This window comes from Osmia bicornis, chromosome 2 (genome assembly GCF_907164935.1).
Source record: "Osmia bicornis bicornis chromosome 2, iOsmBic2.1, whole genome shotgun sequence".
Classification (NCBI taxonomy): Eukaryota; Metazoa; Arthropoda; class Insecta; order Hymenoptera; family Megachilidae; genus Osmia; species Osmia bicornis.
Genome location: NC_060217.1, coordinates 12825166 through 12847172, shown reverse-complemented (window position 1 = coordinate 12847172; position 22007 = coordinate 12825166). Strand labels below are relative to the sequence as shown.

General features: G+C 40.1%; 2 protein-coding genes across 4 annotated transcripts; one reads left to right on the top strand and one right to left on the bottom strand.

Annotated features, from left to right (window-relative positions):
* Window positions 1-45: 45 nt before the first annotated feature.
* LOC114878704 (60S ribosomal protein L27a) lies at window positions 46-15270 on the bottom strand. Of its 3 annotated transcripts, none has more exons than XM_029192805.2 (7): window positions 15216-15270; window positions 1417-1502; window positions 1067-1130; window positions 888-985; window positions 556-705; window positions 341-477; window positions 46-120 (listed from the first exon to the last, which is right to left on the bottom strand). In XM_029192805.2, exons 1-6 carry the CDS (start codon window positions 15253-15255, stop codon window positions 349-351), a joined length of 567 nt encoding a protein of 188 aa, XP_029048638.2. In that variant the 5' UTR covers window positions 15256-15270; the 3' UTR covers window positions 46-120; window positions 341-348. The 3 variants fall into 3 exon arrangements, with proteins under 3 accessions (XP_029048638.2, XP_029048639.1, XP_046145968.1); XM_029192806.1 differs by lacking the exon at window positions 15216-15270 and adding an exon at window positions 2182-2200; XM_046290012.1 differs by lacking the exon at window positions 15216-15270 and adding an exon at window positions 1609-1654.
* Window positions 1755-20477, top strand: LOC114878702 (eukaryotic translation initiation factor 5B). The gene is made up of 16 exons (XM_029192803.2): window positions 1755-2067; window positions 2835-3166; window positions 3247-3445; window positions 3563-3895; window positions 3953-4153; window positions 4223-4665; window positions 4742-4959; window positions 5039-5241; window positions 5314-5579; window positions 5650-5731; window positions 5809-5990; window positions 10748-10824; window positions 11125-11332; window positions 11440-11535; window positions 18334-18495; window positions 20208-20477. The coding sequence occupies exons 1-16, from the start codon at window positions 2034-2036 to the stop codon at window positions 20313-20315; spliced, it is 3144 nt and encodes a 1047-aa protein (XP_029048636.1). The 5' UTR covers window positions 1755-2033; the 3' UTR covers window positions 20316-20477.
* Window positions 20478-22007: the final 1530 nt, after the last annotated feature.

Below are 22007 nucleotides of genomic sequence, written 5' to 3'. Positions count from 1 at the left end.
AAATACTAACCCCTATTTTATTTTATAATAAAAGAAATAGAAAAATTTGATTTTCTGTTTTTAATTTTATTAATATAAACTTAGTAGAATGTACAGCAAGTTTATCCGTAAAAATAGTTCCTGAAACAAACGAAATCAAAATACTTGTTAAATTCACTAAAAATTGAAATAAAAATATTATTGGATTGCACTTAGATATTTTCAGAATGAACGTTCAACATGATGTAAAGTGTTGTACGCACTTTTCAGACCGCCCGTTCATACTATCATCATAAAATATCTTATTTACAAACGTAAGTAATCAGCTAATACTTATACTGAAACAAAAACATATACATACTTGCATGCTTAAGCACTAAGCACACAAACACCTCCAACAGCCTTAATTTTGTCTTCTGCTGATTTACTGAAAAATTTAGCTCTGACAATAACTGGTTGTTTGGGAAGGTGTCCCTTTCCTAAAAGTTTGTAGTATCCCTGAAAAACAAAATAAGGAAAAATATGAACACAAATATCAGCTTATACATAAGTAACTACCTATATTTTAAAACTTACCGCTTTTACAAGATCAATTACTGGTACTTTTTCTGTAGAATCCTTATATTTAAGCCTGGTCTGTTCAGAAACCAGTGTCCATAGTTTGTCCAAATTTAAAGTAGGACACCATTTTGTATTTCGCCTTAAATGGTAATTTCTCATACCAAGCTACAAATAAAAATGTTAAAAGTTACAAAACCCTTAGTTTCAAATAATATATTTAACACTCCTATACTTTATCAGAATAAGTGTAAAGTGCATTCAATGTAATTCAGTTCGCCGGTGAATAATATTATCATCATTATATCTACGATTATTGACTACAATATACATAAAAAACTTATGTTCACCTTTCCAAAGTAACCAGGATGGTACTTATCAAAGTTGATACGATGGTGGTGTAAACCACCAGCATTACCACGTCCACCAGGATGTTTTCTGTGTTTACCTAAATTAAAATATTTCAATATTAAACTTATTGTTACTTAGAATAAGAGTAATGTTCTACCAACACGTATAATTGTCATACCTATGCGACCATGGCCGTGACTCACATGACCACGAAGCTTCCTGGTCTTCTTTTTGTGTGTCGACTGTCAACAATAATAAACAAAATAAAATAAATAAATTACATAAATCAATTATTCACAAATTTATAATGATTTTAACGTATGTTTCATCGTGAGGGTTATATTTAATGCAGTCATAAGGTTAGGAATATTTATAATCAATATCTCAACATCTATAACAAAAAATAATAACTCGAAGAAAAGATTCATGAAATTTTTAATAAGATTATGATTGCTTTTATTTTAATAATTCACAGATGCTGCTAACAATGCTGGATAACGTACAACAGTTTCAACATCAGCTACTCACCATCTTGATCGCAATGCAAAGAACGGGAAGCGTGTTCTTCGCAGGAAAGTTGCCACTTTTAACGCAGATGGCGCATGTGTATGGAACTGTTTATTCATAAATAATGAAAATTATTATTAAAAAATATATTCAAATAGGATTTCAAATTGCATAGATTCAATGATTAAACAAAAATATGTAAAATATATTTACTTAAGCAAACACTTTTACCACAGAAATGCATCAGTTCAATATTGTAATGTATTAGAAGAATACTAATTGCACTAAATTTGTTAAGAACTTTAATGGTAAAAAGAGAAAAACTATATAAATGAGTAGTTTATTCTCTTGTATATAGATATTAATTTATCGTACATTAGAAATTATTCTTAATTTTCATGCGATGTGTATCTTAAACAATTGCAATAATACATGGTTTAGTAATGCACATAGTCGTGCAGGCCGGGTTAAAGGTGCAGGTAGAGGTTTGGGTGATCTCATGAGTTATTTGTAATCATTTCAAGTTCTCCTGTAGATATTTGAACGTGCAATTGAGTCTTTTTGTAAAGACAATTTTATAAGTAAAGCTCTAAGAAAATTGTGGACGTGTACAGAGAAAATCTTAAAAGTAGATCAAGATGCAGGAATCTCAACCGAAGAAAGGCAAGAAAGGTGAGGAAATAGCGGTGTATTTTCCATAAATGTGTCATCAAATAAGAACAAAATGATAACCTTTCAAATCTGTGTATTAGCCTAGGTTTTTATTGAAGTTTTGGAGTTTCCTACCCATTTAAGAAATGTCGTCTGCTTTAACTTAACCTCAACTTAACCGCTTTACGTTACATACGGAAAGGATAATAATGTACTTTTGGTAGTTTTACAATGTCTATGCTTTGATAGTTTAAACTTTAGTTTGTCTGCGTTATTTTAAAGCTATCAAAAGTTAAAAAATGTTCAATAATATTTTTAAATTCTCGTAATACTTTAGTTTTACAACTCATATTTCATAACTTCAGCATGGTATTAGATAACGTAATCTTTTCTCGAATATAAATATGTAATAAATAATTGAATTCATCCTTCGAATATTCTATCAATTAAATGTTCTATAAATAAAAACTTGTAGAAGGTGAAAGTTAAGTTATAGTGTAGAAGGTGAAAGTTACAAATACCATCAATAATGTAGGGTAATTTCCTGATTTGTTTAAGTGATTTGTATATAATTTACTAGCACTGAAATATAATTTAAATAAAATAGTTTGTAATATTATTGTAAATTTTTAAATCCTTATATATATGCAATAATATAGGAATAGTTTATATGTATATATATTTCAATAATTTAATGAGTTTGTAGTAATATTAATGCTGTATAAATTTACTATAAAATAAAGATATTGGATATTTAATCTAATGTGTAATTAATTGTATGTAATTAGCCAGAAGAAAGCGCAATGATAGTGATGAAGATATTGAAAAGGTCTTGGCTGAATTGGAATTGGAATACACTGGACAAAAGAAGGAAGAGGAAACTGTTGCACCAGTTGAACAAAAACCTGAGGATGAGGAGAAAAAGAAAAAAGGAAAAAAGGATAAGAAGAAGGATAAGGGGGACATTTTTGAAATTAAACAAGAATTGAAGAGTGGTATACTTCTTGAAGATGAAGATATTGATGATGAGATGGAAATGAGTACTGTAAAAACTGCAGCACAGAAGAAAAAAGAGAAGAAAGAAAGAGAAAGACAGAAGAAGCTTGCCCAAAAGAAAGTAGTATGTAACTGAACATTCTTTTTTCCTTTTGCATTTAATATAAATATTACAATTTAATATACTTAATTTAATTGTAACAGGAAGTTACTAAGAAGACCGAAAATGAAGAAGAAAAGAATGAAGTTGCCCCTGAAAACCAAACTAAGAAAGAACCATCAGCAAAAGTTCCTGAAGCAAAGGAAGCAGTAGATGCTGCTGTATCTGCTGAGGGTGAAGAGGGGAAAAAGAAGAAAAAGAAGGCAGTGAAAGATGAGACAAAAGAGAAAGAAAAAGATAAAGGTAGCAAACAGCTTTATCATTATTTTTTTCCAATATAATAAATTAATACGATTTGTAATTATTAGGATATAACATTAATTTATCTCTACATTTAGTATAATTAGATATGTGCAATAGGCAAAGGTCCTGGGAAGAAAACTATTGCTGCAATGCAAGAGGCTTTAAAGAAATTAAAGGAAGAAGAGGAGAGATTAAAAAAGGAGGAAGAGGAAAGAATGAAACAAGAGGAATTGAGAGAACAAGCTCGTTTGGAACAAGTTAGGCTTGAACAGGAGCGTAAGGAAAAGAAAAAACTGAAAGAAAAACAACGAAAGGAACGATTAAAAGCAGAAGGAAAGCTTTTAACAACCAAACAGAAACAAGATAGGGCGAGAGCGCAAGCTATGATTAATGCGCTTAAGGCTCAAGGTTTAGAATTACCGGATGTAGGAGAAAAGAAACCTAGAGCAGGTAAGTAAATCTGGTTTATGGAAACATATTCCGATACGTAACAGCGTATTGTTTTAGGGACTCGTATAAGACCAAATAAGATGAAACAACAGGTGAGCATCGACGAGAAAGATGATGAGAAAACTGAAGAAGGCATAACAGATACGGACAGAGTCGAGGTAGAAATTGTAGATCAACAACCCAAAGAATCCGAAGAAAAGAAAGACGATGTTAAAGATTCATGGGACGCGGAAAGTAGCGACGATGAGCAAGAAGAAGGTATTAAAGTGCATAAAGTATAAAATATTTATTTAAAGAAACGTTTTTTAATATATGATAATTTAACAGATAAATCGGACGAGGCACCAAAAACTCCTAATAAGATTAAAGGAACTATTCTTCCACTTGGTAAAGCAAAACAAGCCCAAACCAGAAAAGAATCCTCCGAAAGTGAATCGGAGAGTGAAACCGGTAGCGAATCGGAATCAGATGAAAGTGAAGACGATAGTGGAGTAGAAGACAAAGTATCGGACGCGGCAAAGAAGAAGGAAAGAATTAGGGAACGAATACAGCTTCGAAGGATAGAAGCGGAAAAGAAAAAATCGTTAGATAATCTCAGAGCCTCGGTGGTATGCGTTTTAGGTCACGTCGATACCGGAAAAACAAAGATTCTTGACAAATTAAGAAGAACGAATGTACAGGACGGTGAAGCGGGCGGTATTACTCAACAAATTGGTGCAACAAACGTACCGATCGATGCCATTCGAGAATCAACGAAACATGTCAAAGGGGTAAGTTATGTTTTTACTTATAATTGTTCTCCGTTTAAAAACATTTAATAATGTTTAACGATATATGTTTTTTTAGTACGCTGACAAGAAATTTAAAATACCTGGACTGTTGATTATAGATACTCCTGGGCACGAATCTTTCAGTAACTTAAGAAACCGAGGATCATCTCTTTGTGATATAGCGATATTAGTAGTAGACATTATGCATGGTTTAGAACCGCAAACCATCGAGAGTATTAATTTGCTAAAGCAGAAGAAATGTCCTTTCATCGTAGCTTTAAATAAAATCGATAGGTAAAATACTATAAATCATTATGTCTCGAGTGAAATATGTACATTGCGCTATTAATCATTAAGATATGGAATTTTGTAGATTATACGATTGGCAAACTATGAGTCGGAAGGATGTTCAAGATATCGTAAAGACTCAAGCTATAAATACGCAGCGAGAATTTGAGAAACGTTCGAAAGATGTGATTGTACAGTTTGCCGAACAAGGCCTGAATGCTGCGTTATTTTATGAAAATCCAGATCCTAAAACTTACGTTTCCCTTGTACCTACTAGTGCGATTACGGGTAAGTCGGTATATTATATTGATTTCGTTTTAATTTTTTTAGAATATGAGAAAAAGTATATTTTTCCTACAGGTGAGGGTATGGGTAATCTATTGTCGTTGATAGTCGATGCTTGTCAGGGTCCACTAGCCAAGAGACTCATGTACAGCGAAGAGCTTCAAGCGACAGTTTTAGAAGTGAAAGCATTACCAGGTCTTGGAACTACAATAGATTGTATTCTAGTCAATGGAATGTTGAGAGAAGGTGACACGATGATAGTAGCGGGCACCGATGGTCCTATAGTGACTCAGATACGTTCTCTTCTCATGCCACAACCGTTGAAAGAATTGAGAGTTAAAGTAAGAGAAATTAATCGACATTATCGTCATAGAAATCTTCTACAATCTTCGATTCGCACATTTCTTTCAGAATGCCTATATAGAACATCGTGAAATCAGAGCTGCCCAAGGAGTGAAAATCGCTGCGAAAGATTTAGAGAAAGCAATTGCAGGTGGGCAATTTATTTCTTCATGTATATCAGCTGCACAACAAGATAGTAAATTACACAGTTTCGTGATTTCTGAATAGGATTGAATCTCCAAGTGGCTCAAAAACCGGACGAAGTGGAGGTATTAAAAGAAGAAATTGCGAAAGAATTATCCACCGCCCTCAGGAATATTCGACTCGCAGAACGAGGGGTTTACGTGCAAGCATCAACTTTAGGTGCACTCGAAGCGTTGTTGGACTTCCTGAAAAGTAGCAAAATACCGGTAAGTGTTTTATTTCAACTCCGTAACAATTATACAATATGTTTCATAGTGTACAGACAGTTTGATTGAACTATCGTACTATTCGTTTCGCGTTATCCGTTTCGTCGGTACCTTTCTTCGTAAATAGAGTTATAAAATAGCGAGTGAAACGTAATCGCGGGAGCGAACAGTGCAACCAACAGAAAAGATAGACAGTGAAGCAGACGGAGAGGTAGTAAGAGTGAAAAAAGACTAGCAGTGAGAGGGACGAGAGAGAAAGGGAGTTAGCGAGCGTGTGTATGTGTGTGCATGAGAGAGAGCGAGAGAGAGAGAGAGAACAGCAGCAACGAACTACTTCCTTCTTAACAGTTTAGCAGGATACGACTCATTGGTCGCATACGGTGCTTGTAGTTGTGATCCATCGTGCTATCAGCCCTGTTGTGCATCCGTGAGCACGCCTTATAGCCTTCTATATAAGGTGTCCCGTATGTTACTTGATTTTTCCTCAGCCAAACAGAAAACTGACTGTCAATGCACATTCAGACAGGGTAGATGTATCATTTGCAACGTAAATCGTTACGTAAAACTGATTCATAGAAGAGGTAGGTCAGTGTCTGGCGAAACCAATCACTGCCTAATTTGGGCGTAGTGAAATTTTCCAACGACTATTGGTACATAGAGTCTAGAATAACGCATAATGTAATATATTGCAATAAAATATTTGCTCGACCGACGTGGCACGTGCGTTATCCAGTTGACGGATATCCAGAGTATCGCTCGGTCGGCATTGTTCGGTTCGTAGCTCTCTGGCAGCGGTGCATCGACGTTCGCACGATAAAGTATAAAAGAAAAGGAAAGAGAGTAAAAGAAGAGGAGGAGTAGCTACGACGGTTCGGTTCGAGGTAACGTCCGAAACGGCCTTAAGCCTGTCCTTCCTCGGATTATGAATGGGCTACCCCCACTCGTATCGTACGATCACGTGGCTCGTGACGTCAGGTTTTATCGCTGGCATACGCGACACACGCACGCAGCGAGCCGCAAGTACGTCGGGTACGGCGGGTACGGCGGGTACGGCGGGTATGCTTTTACATATGGCACGCAGGAGGGAGTCGAAAGAGATAGAAGAAGACACGGGGGGATGGGGGGAAGAAAGAATGACAAGGGGCACAACACACCGTTTGTCTCTCTTCTCTTCTCTTTTCTTTTCGACGAGAGTCGGGCTGGCGGGCTAAACTCACGCAGCATAGAGATTCTCCGAGAAGGCCCTCTCTTCTGCCAACACAGAGGAGACACACGGACGCGTGTGGGCTGGAAGAAGGAATACGTGATCAACATACAGGAAACTGCCCACACTCGGAGCAAAAGCACCGTGGGTGGACGGACGGATCGACGAACGGGCGGACGTACACGACTGGGAATCGTAACCCTGTGTCGGTCCGTAAAGTCAGCCGTGTGTTGCGCCACAGATGAGACACGAATATCGTGCACCGGCTGCTATCCCCTGATCGATTCGATTATCTTTCCTCCCGCGGACATCGTTAATATCGATGCTTCGATTCCGTTCGATCGAACGAATGCGCGATGTTGAAACGATTTCCTTCGATGAAATTTATTTCCTCTTCGATTTTCCTCGAATAAAATGACTCGTTTGTGATTTCTTCACGATTATTACTCGTTTCGAAAAAATTTTCAGATTTTTATGCAGCTCTCCAGAAAAGAGAAATACCTATATTGACATTCGTTCATAGTAAACAACGAATAATTGTCGTTATCGCGTAAATATCGCGAACGCGAACGTTTAGTATTTACGAAGCGAGTTGCTTCGCTTCAGCTTCGAGCGCATACGTACGCATATCCGCTCGATTATGACGGTGTTGGCAAATTGAAGATTCTTGCCGAGCGTCTTCCTGTCCTCGTCCTGTTTAGACGAGCAGGATCGGAATAAATAGTTTAACCGGGACACGCGCTATTCTTCTTGGAACGAGCCCTGGCCACGCGGCTCGATTAATAATTAACCCGCCTCCTTTTCTCATACTCGTCACGTACAAATTAACGTTTTAAGTCCTCGAACGTCTAGAATCTTTGAGGAAAAACAAACGATCGGAAAAGCCGCTCTGTTAAATCAAAGTAAATCATCTGAAATTTCGAGCTTTTAATGGTTTTTTGGGGGGGGATTTTGTCGTAACGTGTCGGCTCCGTTGTATCGTGAATCGTGACGAGCGGAGGTGCAGTTCGCGCTCCTCTTCTGCAGCAGCAGGAAAAGATGGCTCGTTTCCTCGCATTGTTTTTAACCGCGGCATAGAAGCAGCTATACCGGGACATGGGAGCGGATATGCGGAGCGCGGACACGCGAGTGCACGCTCTGTCGGTTGTGTGCCGGCATCCTACGATATACATATACAGGCTGTCTCAAAGATGATGCGCGTCAGCAAAACAATCCATCGAGTTAATCGTGGTAAAAGAAACAGAAAAGTCCTTTACCATTTTTCTCTCGGTGCTTTCGTTTGCAAGATAGAAGCGATTTCAAAGCGGTGGTTCCATTTTTTGGACCACCACGTTTGAATCTTTGGCGAACGAACACGCATCTTTTGTTAAACTTCCTGTACACGTACACGTTTTCACGAGGAGAGAAGCCGGTCGAAGGATTAGTGGTTGAATAAAAAGAAAAAAAAAAAAAAGAAATAAACGACGTTGACCGACAATCGCGAAATCTTGACGGAAACTGATTAACGATAGCACTTTGTTGCTCCCTGTCAACGTGTTGGTACAGTGCTGTTCCATTTTTGATTCTGTCCCTCGTAATCGTGAAGAGATAAAATAATGTTTGACACGGTGCGTCCTCGGTGTGTAATTCGTTGAACTTTACCGTCTTAATGGAGTAATTTGGTCGGAATTTAAAATTGTAATCGACGAACCGGATATCGAACCCCTTCGATGTAATTAGAAACCAATTATGATAATGTCGAGAAAGTTCTCGCGGTTGAGGGTACATTGAATTCGCACACAACAGGTACGGTGTGCAAGGGAATTTCAATTAGCGAGCAACCGTTCTCCCGGTTTCTTACATTTTGTTTCACGCGGATAGATGATTATCGAATTTCGTTTCTCTACTACCTAACACGGTACGCGGTGTAATTATACGAAAGTGGAAAAATTCTTTGATGCTATTTATATTATACGAATCGCAAACACCGTGTCGAACCAGTAATTATTCGCGCTCGCGAATCTCTAGTGGAATCAATCCGCTTTATTGCCAGCCACCGACAAACAGTATAGTACATGAGTAAAGTTCTATGAGAATTATTTTTCTTTTTCTTATAAATCGTGTCGTTTAGAAGCGAGTGATCTAAAGCAGAAATTAAGTTAAATTCTAAAGAAATTTGAAACGATTTGAAAAGCGGAAATCACTTTTTAACAGAGGCGTAAGCTTAATAAATTAGAGTTTCCTTGTTCGGGAAACGTTCCGCAGTTATGACGAGAGGCTGAAGAGGATCCGTGCCCTGCCGGCCGGTTTTTAATGCCGGAAGCGTCCCTCTTTCTCCTTCAGACCCCTCTGTTTCTCTCTTCCTCTCGACTTCCTCCCGTTTTGTACCAGCATTTCTTTCGCTGGCAACATCTGTCGTCCGTCTTTTCTCCGTGAACACTGTGTCTCTTTCCCTCCACTTTCTCCTCTACCTTCCTTCTTTTATCCCGTTCCCTTTTTCTTCTCCTTCTTTTCTATTTCCCCTGTTTCCTTCCTTTTTTTCAGCATCTGTTCCATTCGAACGTGTCTATTGGCAAATTTAGATAGACGTCACGATATTTTTGCTTCGTCCTCTAAAACACGTTGATATTTGACGCGTCATTAATTGCATTCCCCACCTTTCATTCTTCATTCTCATTGACCACCTCCCACGCTACACCTTTTTCATTTCTCTCTCTCTCTCTTTTTCATTCATTCTCCCACTCGTCTCTCGGTCCTTTTACCTTATTCCAACGGATGGTATCACAATTCACTGCTCATCAATGAAACATGACTAGCTGTCGGTGTTTCGGTGAGTAGGCTCATTTATCGAGCCGGTAGTGCCTTCTAATTGGCTCTCGTTTTTCTCTCTCCTTTTCCCCTCCTTATTCATCGCCGACAGTTCATTCATTACGTAAAGGTCATGGATTTCACCAGGTTTGTTCTGTTACCCGTCAAGCATAAAGGATCATTCATGACGATATCTCTTTCTAACGCGTTAACTCCAATTAGGGAATCAAGGAATTTAATTGAAAATTCAAGGTACTTATCACGGTTCGAGTCTACGATGCCGGCTTGTTTGTAAGTGCATAATGTTTATTTCTATGTGTCGCGTCTGGTACCAGCCGAATCCGGACAGCATGCGTCACTAGTTATTTTTGCGTCCAAACAGAATACACGCGCAGCCTTCCACTGTATTTATGGTGCAGTGACAGTGGTTTATGTTTTACTCGAATATTTTTTATGTCCCTTCCAAGTACGGAACAACGTTGCGAATCGAGAGGTATTCGTCGTGGACTACGTACAGGTTCTTTCATAAAACTTGTTTATCGTGCAGATTCTTCTTGGCGTGCAATCATTTTGACGCGTCCTGTATATTCATCGTCGGAAATCGCCTATTAACGACAAAATGCGTACGTGCACGGCTACCAATCTGGCTGCTGAATTAGTGTGTCGAGTTCACAATAGGATAGTGGTTTTCTTCGAGAGTACCGAGCAAATGATTTATCAAGATTTAACGATGAGTTTCTAATTATTCTTTCTTTCTTTCTTGCAGTACGCTGGAATTCGTATCGGTCCTGTTGTCAAAAAGGACGTTATGAAAGCTTCTATCATGTTGGAACACGACAGTCAGTAAGTATATTCTGATTGCTAAGTTTTTTTGTGGCCCGTCAAGACAAAAAAATTCGTCTCGTATTTAAATAAATTGAATATAAAACTGCCACTATTTTATTGAATTTATATTTATTGATTTTTGTGGTACATAAAATCAATACCTTTCTGAAATGCAAAGTTAACTAATGAAAAGGTGCGGCCCTCCGTTAACCTCCGCTTCCATAAAGTGGCCACCGAGCCAAAACAATCGCCCACCCCTGGCGTAAAGCAATTGCTTAATGGTCGAATAAGTATATTTAATAAAAATCTTTTAAACAGATATGCTACGATCCTAGCATTTGATGTGAAGATCGAAAGAGACGCACAAGAATTAGCCGATTCGCTCGGAGTGAAGATCTTCCAGGCAGACATCATTTACCACCTCTTCGACAAGTTTACCGCTTATAGAGAGGAGCTGAAGCAACGTAAACGGAACGAAAACAAGCATATCGCCGTGTTTCCCTGTAAACTTCGTATATTACCACAGGTACGTATCATCGGAACGGAAGTGGAATCGACATTGCCAAAGCAAATATGAATATGTGTACTATCAAATTCGAAGTTTCTAAGAAAGCGGATGTATTTTTCTCATAGCACATCTACAATTCTCGAGATCCAATCGTCATGGGTGTAATGGTCGAGGCTGGAATCGTCAAAGAAGGAACACCAATTTGTGTGCCCAGTAAAGACGTGAGTACTCGTCCTTTTATTTCTAAATTTCCAATCGCGGGTATACGGTACACCCACGCGCATAACAGTCGATTGAGGGGAAGCGTAAGAGGACACTCCCATCATCGCCGACGCGAGCCGAACTCGCCCGAAGCCATGCGAGCGATGGGAGGCTCCTCCCCTAAGCTTTCTCTTAACCGAGAGAAGCTATCGTTGCACGCGGGTGTACTCGGCAGGAATATAAATTGAAAAGAAGTTCTGTCGTCTAGCATAATTGCATCGCGAAAAAAAAAAAAAACAAATGTTGGATCGAGAATCAATTTACAGTCTCGTCACGGTATCAACGTGTCTCTTTTTCCCTTCTCATCTTTGAATACGATTACCAGCGAATTCGAGTCGAATCCTTAAGGGGTTCCGTTGGTTAACCGCGCGTAGGTGAACTCGTTCGAGAGAAATACGTCGATCCAATTGGTAGATCGATTGCTCCGATCAAACAACCGTATGCATAAATCACTCTAAATTGTATAGCGAGACTATAATTTGGATTACCTTCTGAAAATGATACATCTAATAGTTAATATCACCGTAATTACACAGGCAGGATCGAAGGGTATGAAATCGAAGAAAATGTTCACGTAGCTATTCGAACCGTGCCGGTGGCAAGTGTTAATGCAACACTGTCGACGAGTCTTTGAACAGTCTGGATTTAATAGACGATAAAAGGCTGGAATGATTGACGTGTTCAGCTGGTAGCTTCGCGAATTCGAAGGGATCGTAGCCTACGGCTGGCTGGTTGGTTGGTTCGTTGGGTCGACTGGATTGGTTTCCTTGTCTTTCTCGTAGGAGGGAAAAGCTGGTGGGTAGCCAGTTCCTTTAGCTGCCTCGCCTTACGCGGTAGCACGCGATACCGGTACAGGTTGCCTAGCCTCGATGTCTCGTGGGCGTCGCGATGCCATTAGCAGCCTGCAAATTCCCGGTAAACAAAAATTCCAGGTATATTCCCGTGAAACACCACCCACACGCTCACGCCACCAAATGATTTACTAGGCAAACCGTAAGGGGAGGGTTTCGCCTCCGAATAGAGGAGAGCCAGAGCGAAACAGCCTCTTTGCGTAACATCGTTTCAGATTTTCACGCGTGGGAACAGCTTGATTTATACGAGCATAAGTGTTCTTCACCGTGATCGTTTTATGCTGTATTCAATAGAAACTCGACAGCATTCAATTAGTTTGTCAAACTCCGATCTTCTCTTCTATTTCTATCCTTCTTTTCATGTTCGCTACGTGGTAAAAAGATGAACGATTCATGAGATGTTATTAAAAAAAAACGAATTGGACGTGGTTAGATTTCGAACGCGGACAACTTTGGTATAAATTATTTGATTCAATAATATCGGGTCGTATGTGGGTGATAGTAACGCATAAAATTTGTATCGGCCGCGTTTCAAGCAATCCCCGTGGTGCACGGCTGCGTGTGCAACAAGCATTTCTCGCCCGCGCGTAGAAAGCAGCTCCGACCACGTTTTCTGGCCCACGCGTCGACACCAACGAAACTTATACGTATATATATATATGTATGTACTTATTTCTTTCGGCCCAACCCTGCTTCTTCGTTGCATTTTGGCCTTTCGTTAAATTCAACTGAAATTCCTCCGGTAGAAAGTGTCCGATGCTATTTTTATCATCGTCGTCGAACAACGATTCACACTTTTCATTTTTTTCTATAAATTTTAATGTTCGACTTTGGATTCTATTTCCATCCGGTTGGATGTTTTCAATTTATCGAAGAATCTTAAGTATGCTAAGAACACTTCTCGAACTTCACAGCTTGAGCTCTCTGTCTATAAATGAAATCTTCTTCGTTTCGAAAATATCTTGAAGTAGAACATAGATTCTTTTTCCGAACGGGCTTGAACATTTTTACGCAACGCGATGAATGCATAAATACGCGGATGAATTGAATCAACGTGCATCTGTCACGATAGTTCTTTTATTGAGAAACGATGATCCCGACCGGATGTCGGATATCACGAAAGCTAGTTGGCTCAGGTCAGTTCCGTGATGTATAGGTCTAGTTTCGAATGGATGTGCATTCGCAAATCGTAAAGGCAGACGTTTTGAAGCTGGTGTAAAAGAAGGGGGACACTTTGTACGTGATTCAGCAAGCATCTCGCGAATCTTAGTTTTATGCGTTACACAGCAAGTGAGAGGCATTCGCTGTAGGATTTTTATTTTTTATTTTATCATTAGTTCATCGATCGAATTTGTTTTAGTATCAAGAATTTTTGATAAGATCGACGAGAGAAAGAGAGAAGGAAAAATCGATCGGTTTTCAAAGATAAAATCTGTGAATGCTAGCAGAAGGCATTTCCACGGGTTCTGTCGTTATCGGGCGTGCACGCGCGTTGCGCAACGGCCTCGATAGGTGCTTTAACGTCGAGCGGAAATCCGGCGGATTCTTTTAGCCTGCCGTTTTCTTGCCGTTCCGCCATTCCTTTTCTTCGTCTTGTCTCTATTCATCTTTTCCTAGCGATCGTTCAAAGCTACTCTTGCCAGGCGCTGCTGAAAATTATTTTAAATATAAAATTATAATCTTTCAATCAATTTTCCTTATTGTTAGTTCATTAAGAAATCTATATTGAAAATATGGAAATCTGCCTTTTTAGTAGAATAATTAATTAAAAAAAAAAAAAAAAATTGTAATTAAAAATGTAAATTACTTCATTTGAAATTAAAAAAAGAATGAAATAAAATATTCTACGTCTAAATTTCCATAAGAGGAAAGAAGCGTACGTTAAGAGATTAATGAAACAATAACGGAGTGTAATGTGTTAATAACGACAACGTCCGAAGCATAATTAGCGGAACGGCGTTACGAATTTAAACGCAACTTCCGGTCGGCTCGGTTGGTTCGACGTTCGACGATAATTATATCAAGGAAACGCGAAGGAGATTTTTCGAACCGCCACGAATTATATTCCCGTGGCGAGTGACAGGAACTAGAAACTCCGTGGTGTGTGAGTCCCTTTCCGGCGGAAGGCCGCTCGTAACGTTCTTCCTCTTTCCTCTCCCCTCTCGCTTCTTCCTCTCGATCCTTTACTACATATACAGGGTGTACCAGCCAACTATAGCAACTTGTATCTCTTAAACAATTAAGAATGGATAAAACAATTTCATAGCACGAAATTCGAGTGAATGCATTTTGATGCATCGTTGCATCGGTACGCTGGAAACAGTACAGTTGCACTCCGGAATAGAGAATCACTGTCATGATTATTTAAAGTTAAACACCTCGTACGCTCTTCCGCTTTTTTATCCGTCTAACAGCTATCAGAGAATACATTTGTAAGTTTACTGGTTACGGGTTGAAAATTAACACGTCCGAGCGGATTGGCCGAGCAGGGGAAGCTAATTAACGAGCACGCGAACGGAACGCGAAACTTGTTACATTGTTTGAACGCTATCTAACAACCGTATATGGTATTTCAACCGACTGCTTTGATCGACGAGAATAGAGACATTAGCGATTAATCCTTGCGAGGTGTGGGAGGTCGACCTTCGTTTTGCAATGGCCAAACCCACCCTAGCTCCTATCTGGTTACACTAACGAAGGGTAGAAGGGTTAAATCCCCTGTTTTCGAACGGGTCAAAGGTGATGAAAAATATAGCGTGGCAAGCATATTCGATTCTTTTGAATGGTACCTGGATATTCGTCGACGCGGCGATAATCGTCGGTATTCATCGTTGGCAAAATTAATCGCGAGCCCGGGTAAAATGATCTACTCGACATTGGAAACTCGACATCCGGCCAACTACGTCTCTCTTTCTTTTTCTCCTCCCAGTCGGTTCGGTTCTTTCGCCCTCTTTATCTCTCTTCCTCTTGCTTCTCACTTTCCCAAGCTGTTTCTCTTTTTTCCCCCTTACTTCTCTACGATAGCAACGTTAACCAGCTGCCTACTTAGAGAAACACGATAGAGAGAGAGAAAGAGAGAGGATATATACCAACACCAACGCATCGACACCACTTACTCACCAACCACATCCCGTCTTTCGGCCTTCCGGCTTGCCTGTAACTTTCGTGGAAACGCCTCTGGCTTCCTTCCGGTCGTTTATCACTCGGTAGACGCTCTAAACGTAGATACGCCGTGTCCCACGTATCCTCGTTTTCACCCTCAACCCTCCTCAGTCTCGTCACCCTTTCCTGTCTCTTGTGTCTCTTGTGTCTCTCTACCTTCTATATTCTTCTCCTCTTTTTTTTTCTTCACATTCCTCCTCAGACGGGGGCGGCATCTTCATCGTTTACACACGTCCTTCTTTAGAGTTTGACCTTTTCTCTAATATTAGCCGGTGTGCTTGTTCTTTTTCACGCGAAAGAATATTCCCCAGCAGATATTTAATTTGGATCCTTACAGTTTTACGACATAAAATTATCTCCTCGAGTCTTCGCAACAGTATCACACGGTTAATTATAATAAAGCCACGCGAAAGAAGGTTGTAGATAAGTACTTTCGAATAGTTCAGTAAGTGTACGTGTTTCTAGGCGAGTTGGTATTTCACGTAGGTTTGAAAATACTCGAGGCCCGTACACGCGAAAGATGGAGAAGCGAAATAGTGAGAAAAGGTCGCAGAAATCTGAATTTGCGCGTGGACTCAAAGCAGCAAAGCCACACCGACGACGGTTGGCTGTTAGCCGTTCAGGCTCGTACAAACTATAAAGCTTTCTAAATCGGTGCGGCTAACGAAAATAGACTTCCGGTTCCCGTCTCACGCGTTCACTCGCTGCGTCGCGTCTGCCTCCGAGTAATGCCAACACCGACCCCTCTTTCTCTCTTTCTCTCTCTCTTTGCTCTGCTTTCCAATCCTCCTCCTTTCTTCCCTGTTCCATGGAAATCTGTCTGAATGAAGAACATTTTCAACGTAATTTCGTGCTATTTTAAATTACAAATTTCCTTCAAACCTTACGGTGTTTCAGAGCAATTTCTAACATTGCCTCTGTAATTAACGCAAGTTCCATAATTCGTCGTGTAAGAGAAAGAGAGGTGTTCGTTTGAGAATCTGACGATTCTGAGTTATTAGGGTGAGAAAGAGTAAAAGAGAGTGTGGCTGGTTGGCTTGACGCCGCTTTATACTAAACTTAGACTCATTCAGAATGCCCGCTTTGAAATTGGGTGTCGCGGGGGACACCGTGTCATGGCACGTTTCTTGGCGACCGTAAACAAGAGAATCAGGCTGCGAGACGCCTACTACTACGTATACCGACGGCGAAGGAATGAAAACAGAAATACAGACACACTCGATCCTTCCTCCCTTAACCTTCTTGGTATTTTATATTAACGATAAGAAACATGAAATTGAATCGAAACAGAAAAGAAAAAAGAGAATCCCGAAAGCTTCGATAGCCCTTCCGAAGGAATCTAGCGTTACATTTGAGCACTATAAAAGGAATTTGGCGAAAGCAAGGAAGGCATAGCCTCGAAGCAGAAGCACGGGTGTCGATCGATGGACAATGACCGACCATGTATTTCGAAACCCACGCCAAAAGAGCAATATGCCCACACACGAGTTGGTGGTCGGCTCGAAACGAACCACGAGCCTCTCTCGGTTCGTCCCCTCGAACGTTTTCTCGTCTCCCATATTCTTCCTCTGCCTCTGTCCCTCGTTACTTTTATGGTGTTGAGATCGTCCGATTTTCGACACTCTTCCACCACGCGTTTCTCACCATATACATCTAATTGCACGTGTACTTCTGAAAAGAGTAGGTACACAAAGCTTTCGTCATTAAAATTTATAATTTAAAAATATAATTTAAAGCAGGTATATTTCGTCGTGAAAATTCTGTTTCCGTCCATTTCCAGGCAGGTTGTTGAAACGCTTCTAAGAATTATTTCCAGCCTTTCAACCGAACCATTCTGCACCGTCTTGTTCTCTCTTTTCTTCTCATTATCTCGGTGCTGGTTGTGTATCGTGTAGCGATACGTGGATACCAGATACTCGGTACACCACTGATTAATACCGACGTTTGTCGCCCGATATATCCGGTGATTAACGTCACTCTTCCCGTCCGGAAAAGGACGCGCGACTAAAGTGGCGACTTAAAAATATATATTCGCTTCCCGTACTAATTAACCCGGATTGCGGCATTCAAAATTATCGGGACAACCTGTAGAAACAAGAAAGCTCAAGCACGTCGTTTAGAATCGTGTTATTGCTGTAACACACCTGCAGCTGCAAGAGCGTCATGTGGGCGACAAACCCGGACGCAACTTTGCTCGGAGACACGCGTAGATTGCCGCTTATCTTTTCATAGAAATGAAAAATAGTTTGTGCAATTATGAATAATTAACCATTTCGCTATGCGCCAATATACAGGGTGTAAACCATCGTTAGAAGGAATTGGTCCGAGTATTTTTAGTGCTTGGATAGTTCAAGACTTTCAGTAGTTGTTGAATTAATTAGAAAACTTTCAACACGGAGTGTATATGAAATATCCACGACTAGCTAGGAGCATTCCTTTTTTTTTTTTTACCACCCTGTAGACGTCGTCCTACAACATCCAGCAACCTACGTAGCCGCGTATCTGCCTACTCGATCCACCGATTCTCGCCGGCATTCACGTCGAAAAACGTTACCTACCTCCGAGTCGGCCCTGACGACGCGCAATGCTCAGGTACTCGGTTTTCTCTCGACTTCCGGTCGCAGAAGGAATGCATAGGCGGAGTTATACCCACGCGACGAGACACACGCCGATCGTGGATAGAAAATAAAAAGAACTTTCAACGATTAAGATTGAATTAATACCTCGTCTATTTTGATTTTGCAGTTTATAGATCTGGGCATGGTCACGAGCATAGAGTACGATCACAAGACTGTGGAATCGGCGAGAAAGGGTCAGGAAGTTTGCGTGAAGATTGAACCGATACCCGGAGAGGCACCCAAGATGTACGGTCGTCACTTCGACGAGAAAGATTTCATCGTTAGCAAGGTAAGTTCCCGTAATTAGTATTGAAAAATATTACAAATAATGAAAGAGTAAGCGATTATATGAGAGAAGGTTTTAAAAGGCAGCTGCTTCGAAGGAATTCGATCGACAGGTGGTCTGGGTCGTTGATGAAATTCCGCTAGAGAATCGAGTATGCTTTTTCCTTCATCTTTTTTCTTACTTCTTTGCCCCACTCTCGGTTGTTCGCTGTGGTCGATTCGCATGGCTTTGCAATTTCATCAAAATCAGAGGCGAGACGGAAACGATCCTTATTAGTATGCGAGACTTTGGTCGAAAAAGGAAGATGCACATCCGGCAGCGATCAGGCGTCCAACGTCGACTTCCGGCCTTCGCAGAACTTCCATTCCATTCTTCCTCCTCCACCGCCACCACTTCCTCCTACTCCTTGCCTTCTTCTTCTTTTTCTATCTTTAACATTATTTCCTCTCCTTTTTCTCTTTTGCCACATCGATTGATTTAAAGCAAATTTTTCGACGACGCTATCATCCATATTATTAAAAATATTAAATTATGAAAAATTTTACAGTGCAAAAAGTTTCCTCTAATACTTGATATCAAATAAAATTCACAAAAGTGTTGGAAAAAGATTCGAAGAAAAACTGAAGGTTGATCGTTGTACAAGAATTCCATGTTGAACAACGTGTCAACTATTCTTCTTTCATCTTGCTCTATCTGCTTTTTTCCGGTTATGCACGCGTGCATTCGAGTATCCGTATACCGCGAGTACATAGGCTGTTCTAGCTCCGGTATCTTTGTGTGCTGCCAAGGCGAGCGGAAGTCGTCGTTACCGTTTGCTTCGTAGAATCGATTCCCCGGAATCACCTTGTTCCCACGATGATTTGTGGACCGATCATTTCGACCTCTCCCCTGCTTCCTTCTCTCAGCTTCTTCAATTTCTTGATGTCGATCGAAAATTCTGATACACCCAAATTACCAAATTTCCAAATTAAATAAAAAAATCAGCTATTCGTATCCTTAATAATTAGAGTTTCGAATTAATTACACACACGTTCGAATGTTTAGTCAGCAGTGACCAACATAATAATATCAAAGTGTGAAAAACGACAAAAGCGAGAGAAAGAGATAAAGAGGTGACTACGAAAACATAGGACACTTATGAAAGAAAGAAAAGATAGAAGAAGAGGGGAAGGAGAGGTGCGTGCGCATCGTGCGTGCGTAGAGTGCGTACGCGAGTGAGAAAGAGTGCGAAAGAAAGAGTACGAGTATGAATGGTAGAGAGTATAGAAGCGAGACAAGGTTGTACGATGGATAGAGAGGTAAGCGGGAGGAGGGGGGAGTAACAGGGGCGTGGCGGGAGGCAGGCGTCCTCAATAGCCGCGTAAAACCACCATTGTGACCGATCCATGAATGAAACGGGACTTCCGGCCGGGAGTGGGGGGCGGAAACAGTTGTAAAGCGTTACGTTAGTGAATGGACCGTGTGCGCGAGCATGCTCCCGTCCTCGCGAAAACCGATTCAAGGAAATTATTCGTAGACTAAGCTGACAACGATTAATACGGTTTTACTAGATACGTGCATTTTGGCGCGTTGACAATTTTCTTCGCTTTCAATCGCGAACTCTTTTGCCTTTATAAACGCTCGTTTCACATGTCAGATTTAAAGGAAAGTCGATTGCCACGTCATCCGTATGTGGATTTAAATTCAATTTTGTGCCGTTTTTTCTTTTGTTACAGATAAGCAGACAGAGTATAGACGCGTGCAAAGAGTACTTTAGAGACGATTTGGTGAAAACAGACTGGCAGTTGATGGTGGAATTGAAGAAACTGTTCCAGATACTCTAGGAGTTGCTAGACACGATGGAAGTATTCAGAGTAAATCGGCGGCTCGAGTGTCTGGCGATCGAGGCGAGACCTGCGATCAGTAAACTCACCAACCTCATCGAATCTGATCGTTGTCGATCGTTCAATCAATTTGTAATATATGCCCAAGTTTTTGATCTTTCAGTCGTTGTCATTGATATCCGCTAAAAAAAAAAAAAGAAAAAGAAAAAGTCGTCGCACGCCTTGCTTCGATCCCTGTGATCCTTTTCAACGCGATATCCTTGTACGAGCGGTGGTTTTCCTCGAAAGAAAAACAAATTATTTTTCAACCGTGTTTAACCGTTTCGCTACAAAGTTTCTCGCTTGTGCAATGGAAACATTTAAAATGATACACGCACGATTGATAAAATTATTTTACTTACGTTCTTACCATTTCTCGGGAGAAAATAGCCGTAGCGAAATGGTTAAGCGATAACAAAACGAGACTGAGAATTCTTTTTGTCAAACCTTTTGCACAATTTAAATTCTTTTGAATTGAAATCTCCTCTTGTGGTGCAAACAGTTTAATTCGTGGGTTTAATTGAACTCGATAACGCGTAATAAATTGAAAGATAGAGGAATCTAGTGCAATTGTTGTTCCAACGTTGATCAACGCTAAAATTTATTTTTAATAGAACCCCGTGTGATAGCTTCAGCTCCTCCCCCTAAAAGATAAGTGGCTCGTTTTGAAATAACATCTAAACTACAACTCAGTTCTTTTTACCTTAGATACACATTTCTATGTTTCATTTAACGATTTTCTTAGATTCCCATAAAAACGTCAGCAAATCGCATACGATATAGAATATTTTAGCATTTGTATTTTTTATGAAAAATGAATAATGGTTTGGTATGGTTAATTCGAACGGCACTTATTTTGAAATGCCCTATATAATTAAAGATTCCCATAAAGGCAAACGATTCACAAGAGCTTCGCTGTACTTAACCATCGAGTTTATGCCTGACACATTAACGAGCACGTAAAACAGGAGAAACTGAATATCGAATAGCTGAATCGTTTGATGTGTACAGTCAAATACCGTTAGCCGTGGCTTAGAAAGATGGAATCGCGACCGGCGAAATATATATCGCGATAAGTTCAATAGTGCGTAAGTGTTCCACGAATTCAAGTACATATTTTCGAAAACGGAAAAGGAGATTAATGAAAAAAAAAGGGATAAGATCTTTTGCGTTTCTTTTTTAATCCGCTGTACTCTCATATATCTTATCTGTAACAACGATGTTTGTATTATTTAAAAAAAAGAAAATCCATTTGAAACTTGAACGCGAAAGGTCTTATGAAAGAGGATAAAAAATAAAATATATCCGCTCTGGTTTATTTCCATAGAAACGTCGCAGTGTCTCGGGCTGAATATCCAGAAATTAGCATAACAGAGAAGGAAAAAGAGGGGCCTTGCGAATTAATTTTATTACGACCAATGATCCACAACTCAATAGCTACATTGGATACGCTGAGCGAAAGGAAGTGCTCAGCGTTTCCTAGTTTCCGGCCACTCTTCGATCCCTGAACGAACCGTCGAGACGAGTCAACGAGTTTCGTCCCGTACCTCCTGTACAGGGTGTTCAAACAGTAATAGTCATTACTTTTGCAAAAAGTAAACTTAATCATTGGTCGTTGAGTGAAAACCTACTGGATCTTGAATGACCCAACAT

Coding starts and splice junctions, on each gene's coding strand:
- LOC114878702 (XM_029192803.2), top strand. CDS start 2,034: ATGCAGGAATCTCAACCGAAGAAAGGCAAGAAAG. Junction 5,580..5,649: donor TGAAAGAATTGAGAGTTAAA/GTAAGAGAAATT, acceptor CATTTCTTTCAG/AATGCCTATATAGAACATCG. Junction 11,333..11,439: donor AACTTCGTATATTACCACAG/GTACGTATCATC, acceptor TTTTTCTCATAG/CACATCTACAATTCTCGAGA.
- LOC114878704 (XM_029192805.2), bottom strand. CDS start 15,255: ATGAATACCGACGATTATCGCCGCGTCGACGAATATCCAG. Junction 1,131..1,416: donor TTTGCATTGCGATCAAGATG/GTGAGTAGCTGA, acceptor TATTGTTGACAG/TCGACACACAAAAAGAAGAC. Junction 706..887: donor ATCCTGGTTACTTTGGAAAG/GTGAACATAAGT, acceptor TTTTATTTGTAG/CTTGGTATGAGAAATTACCA.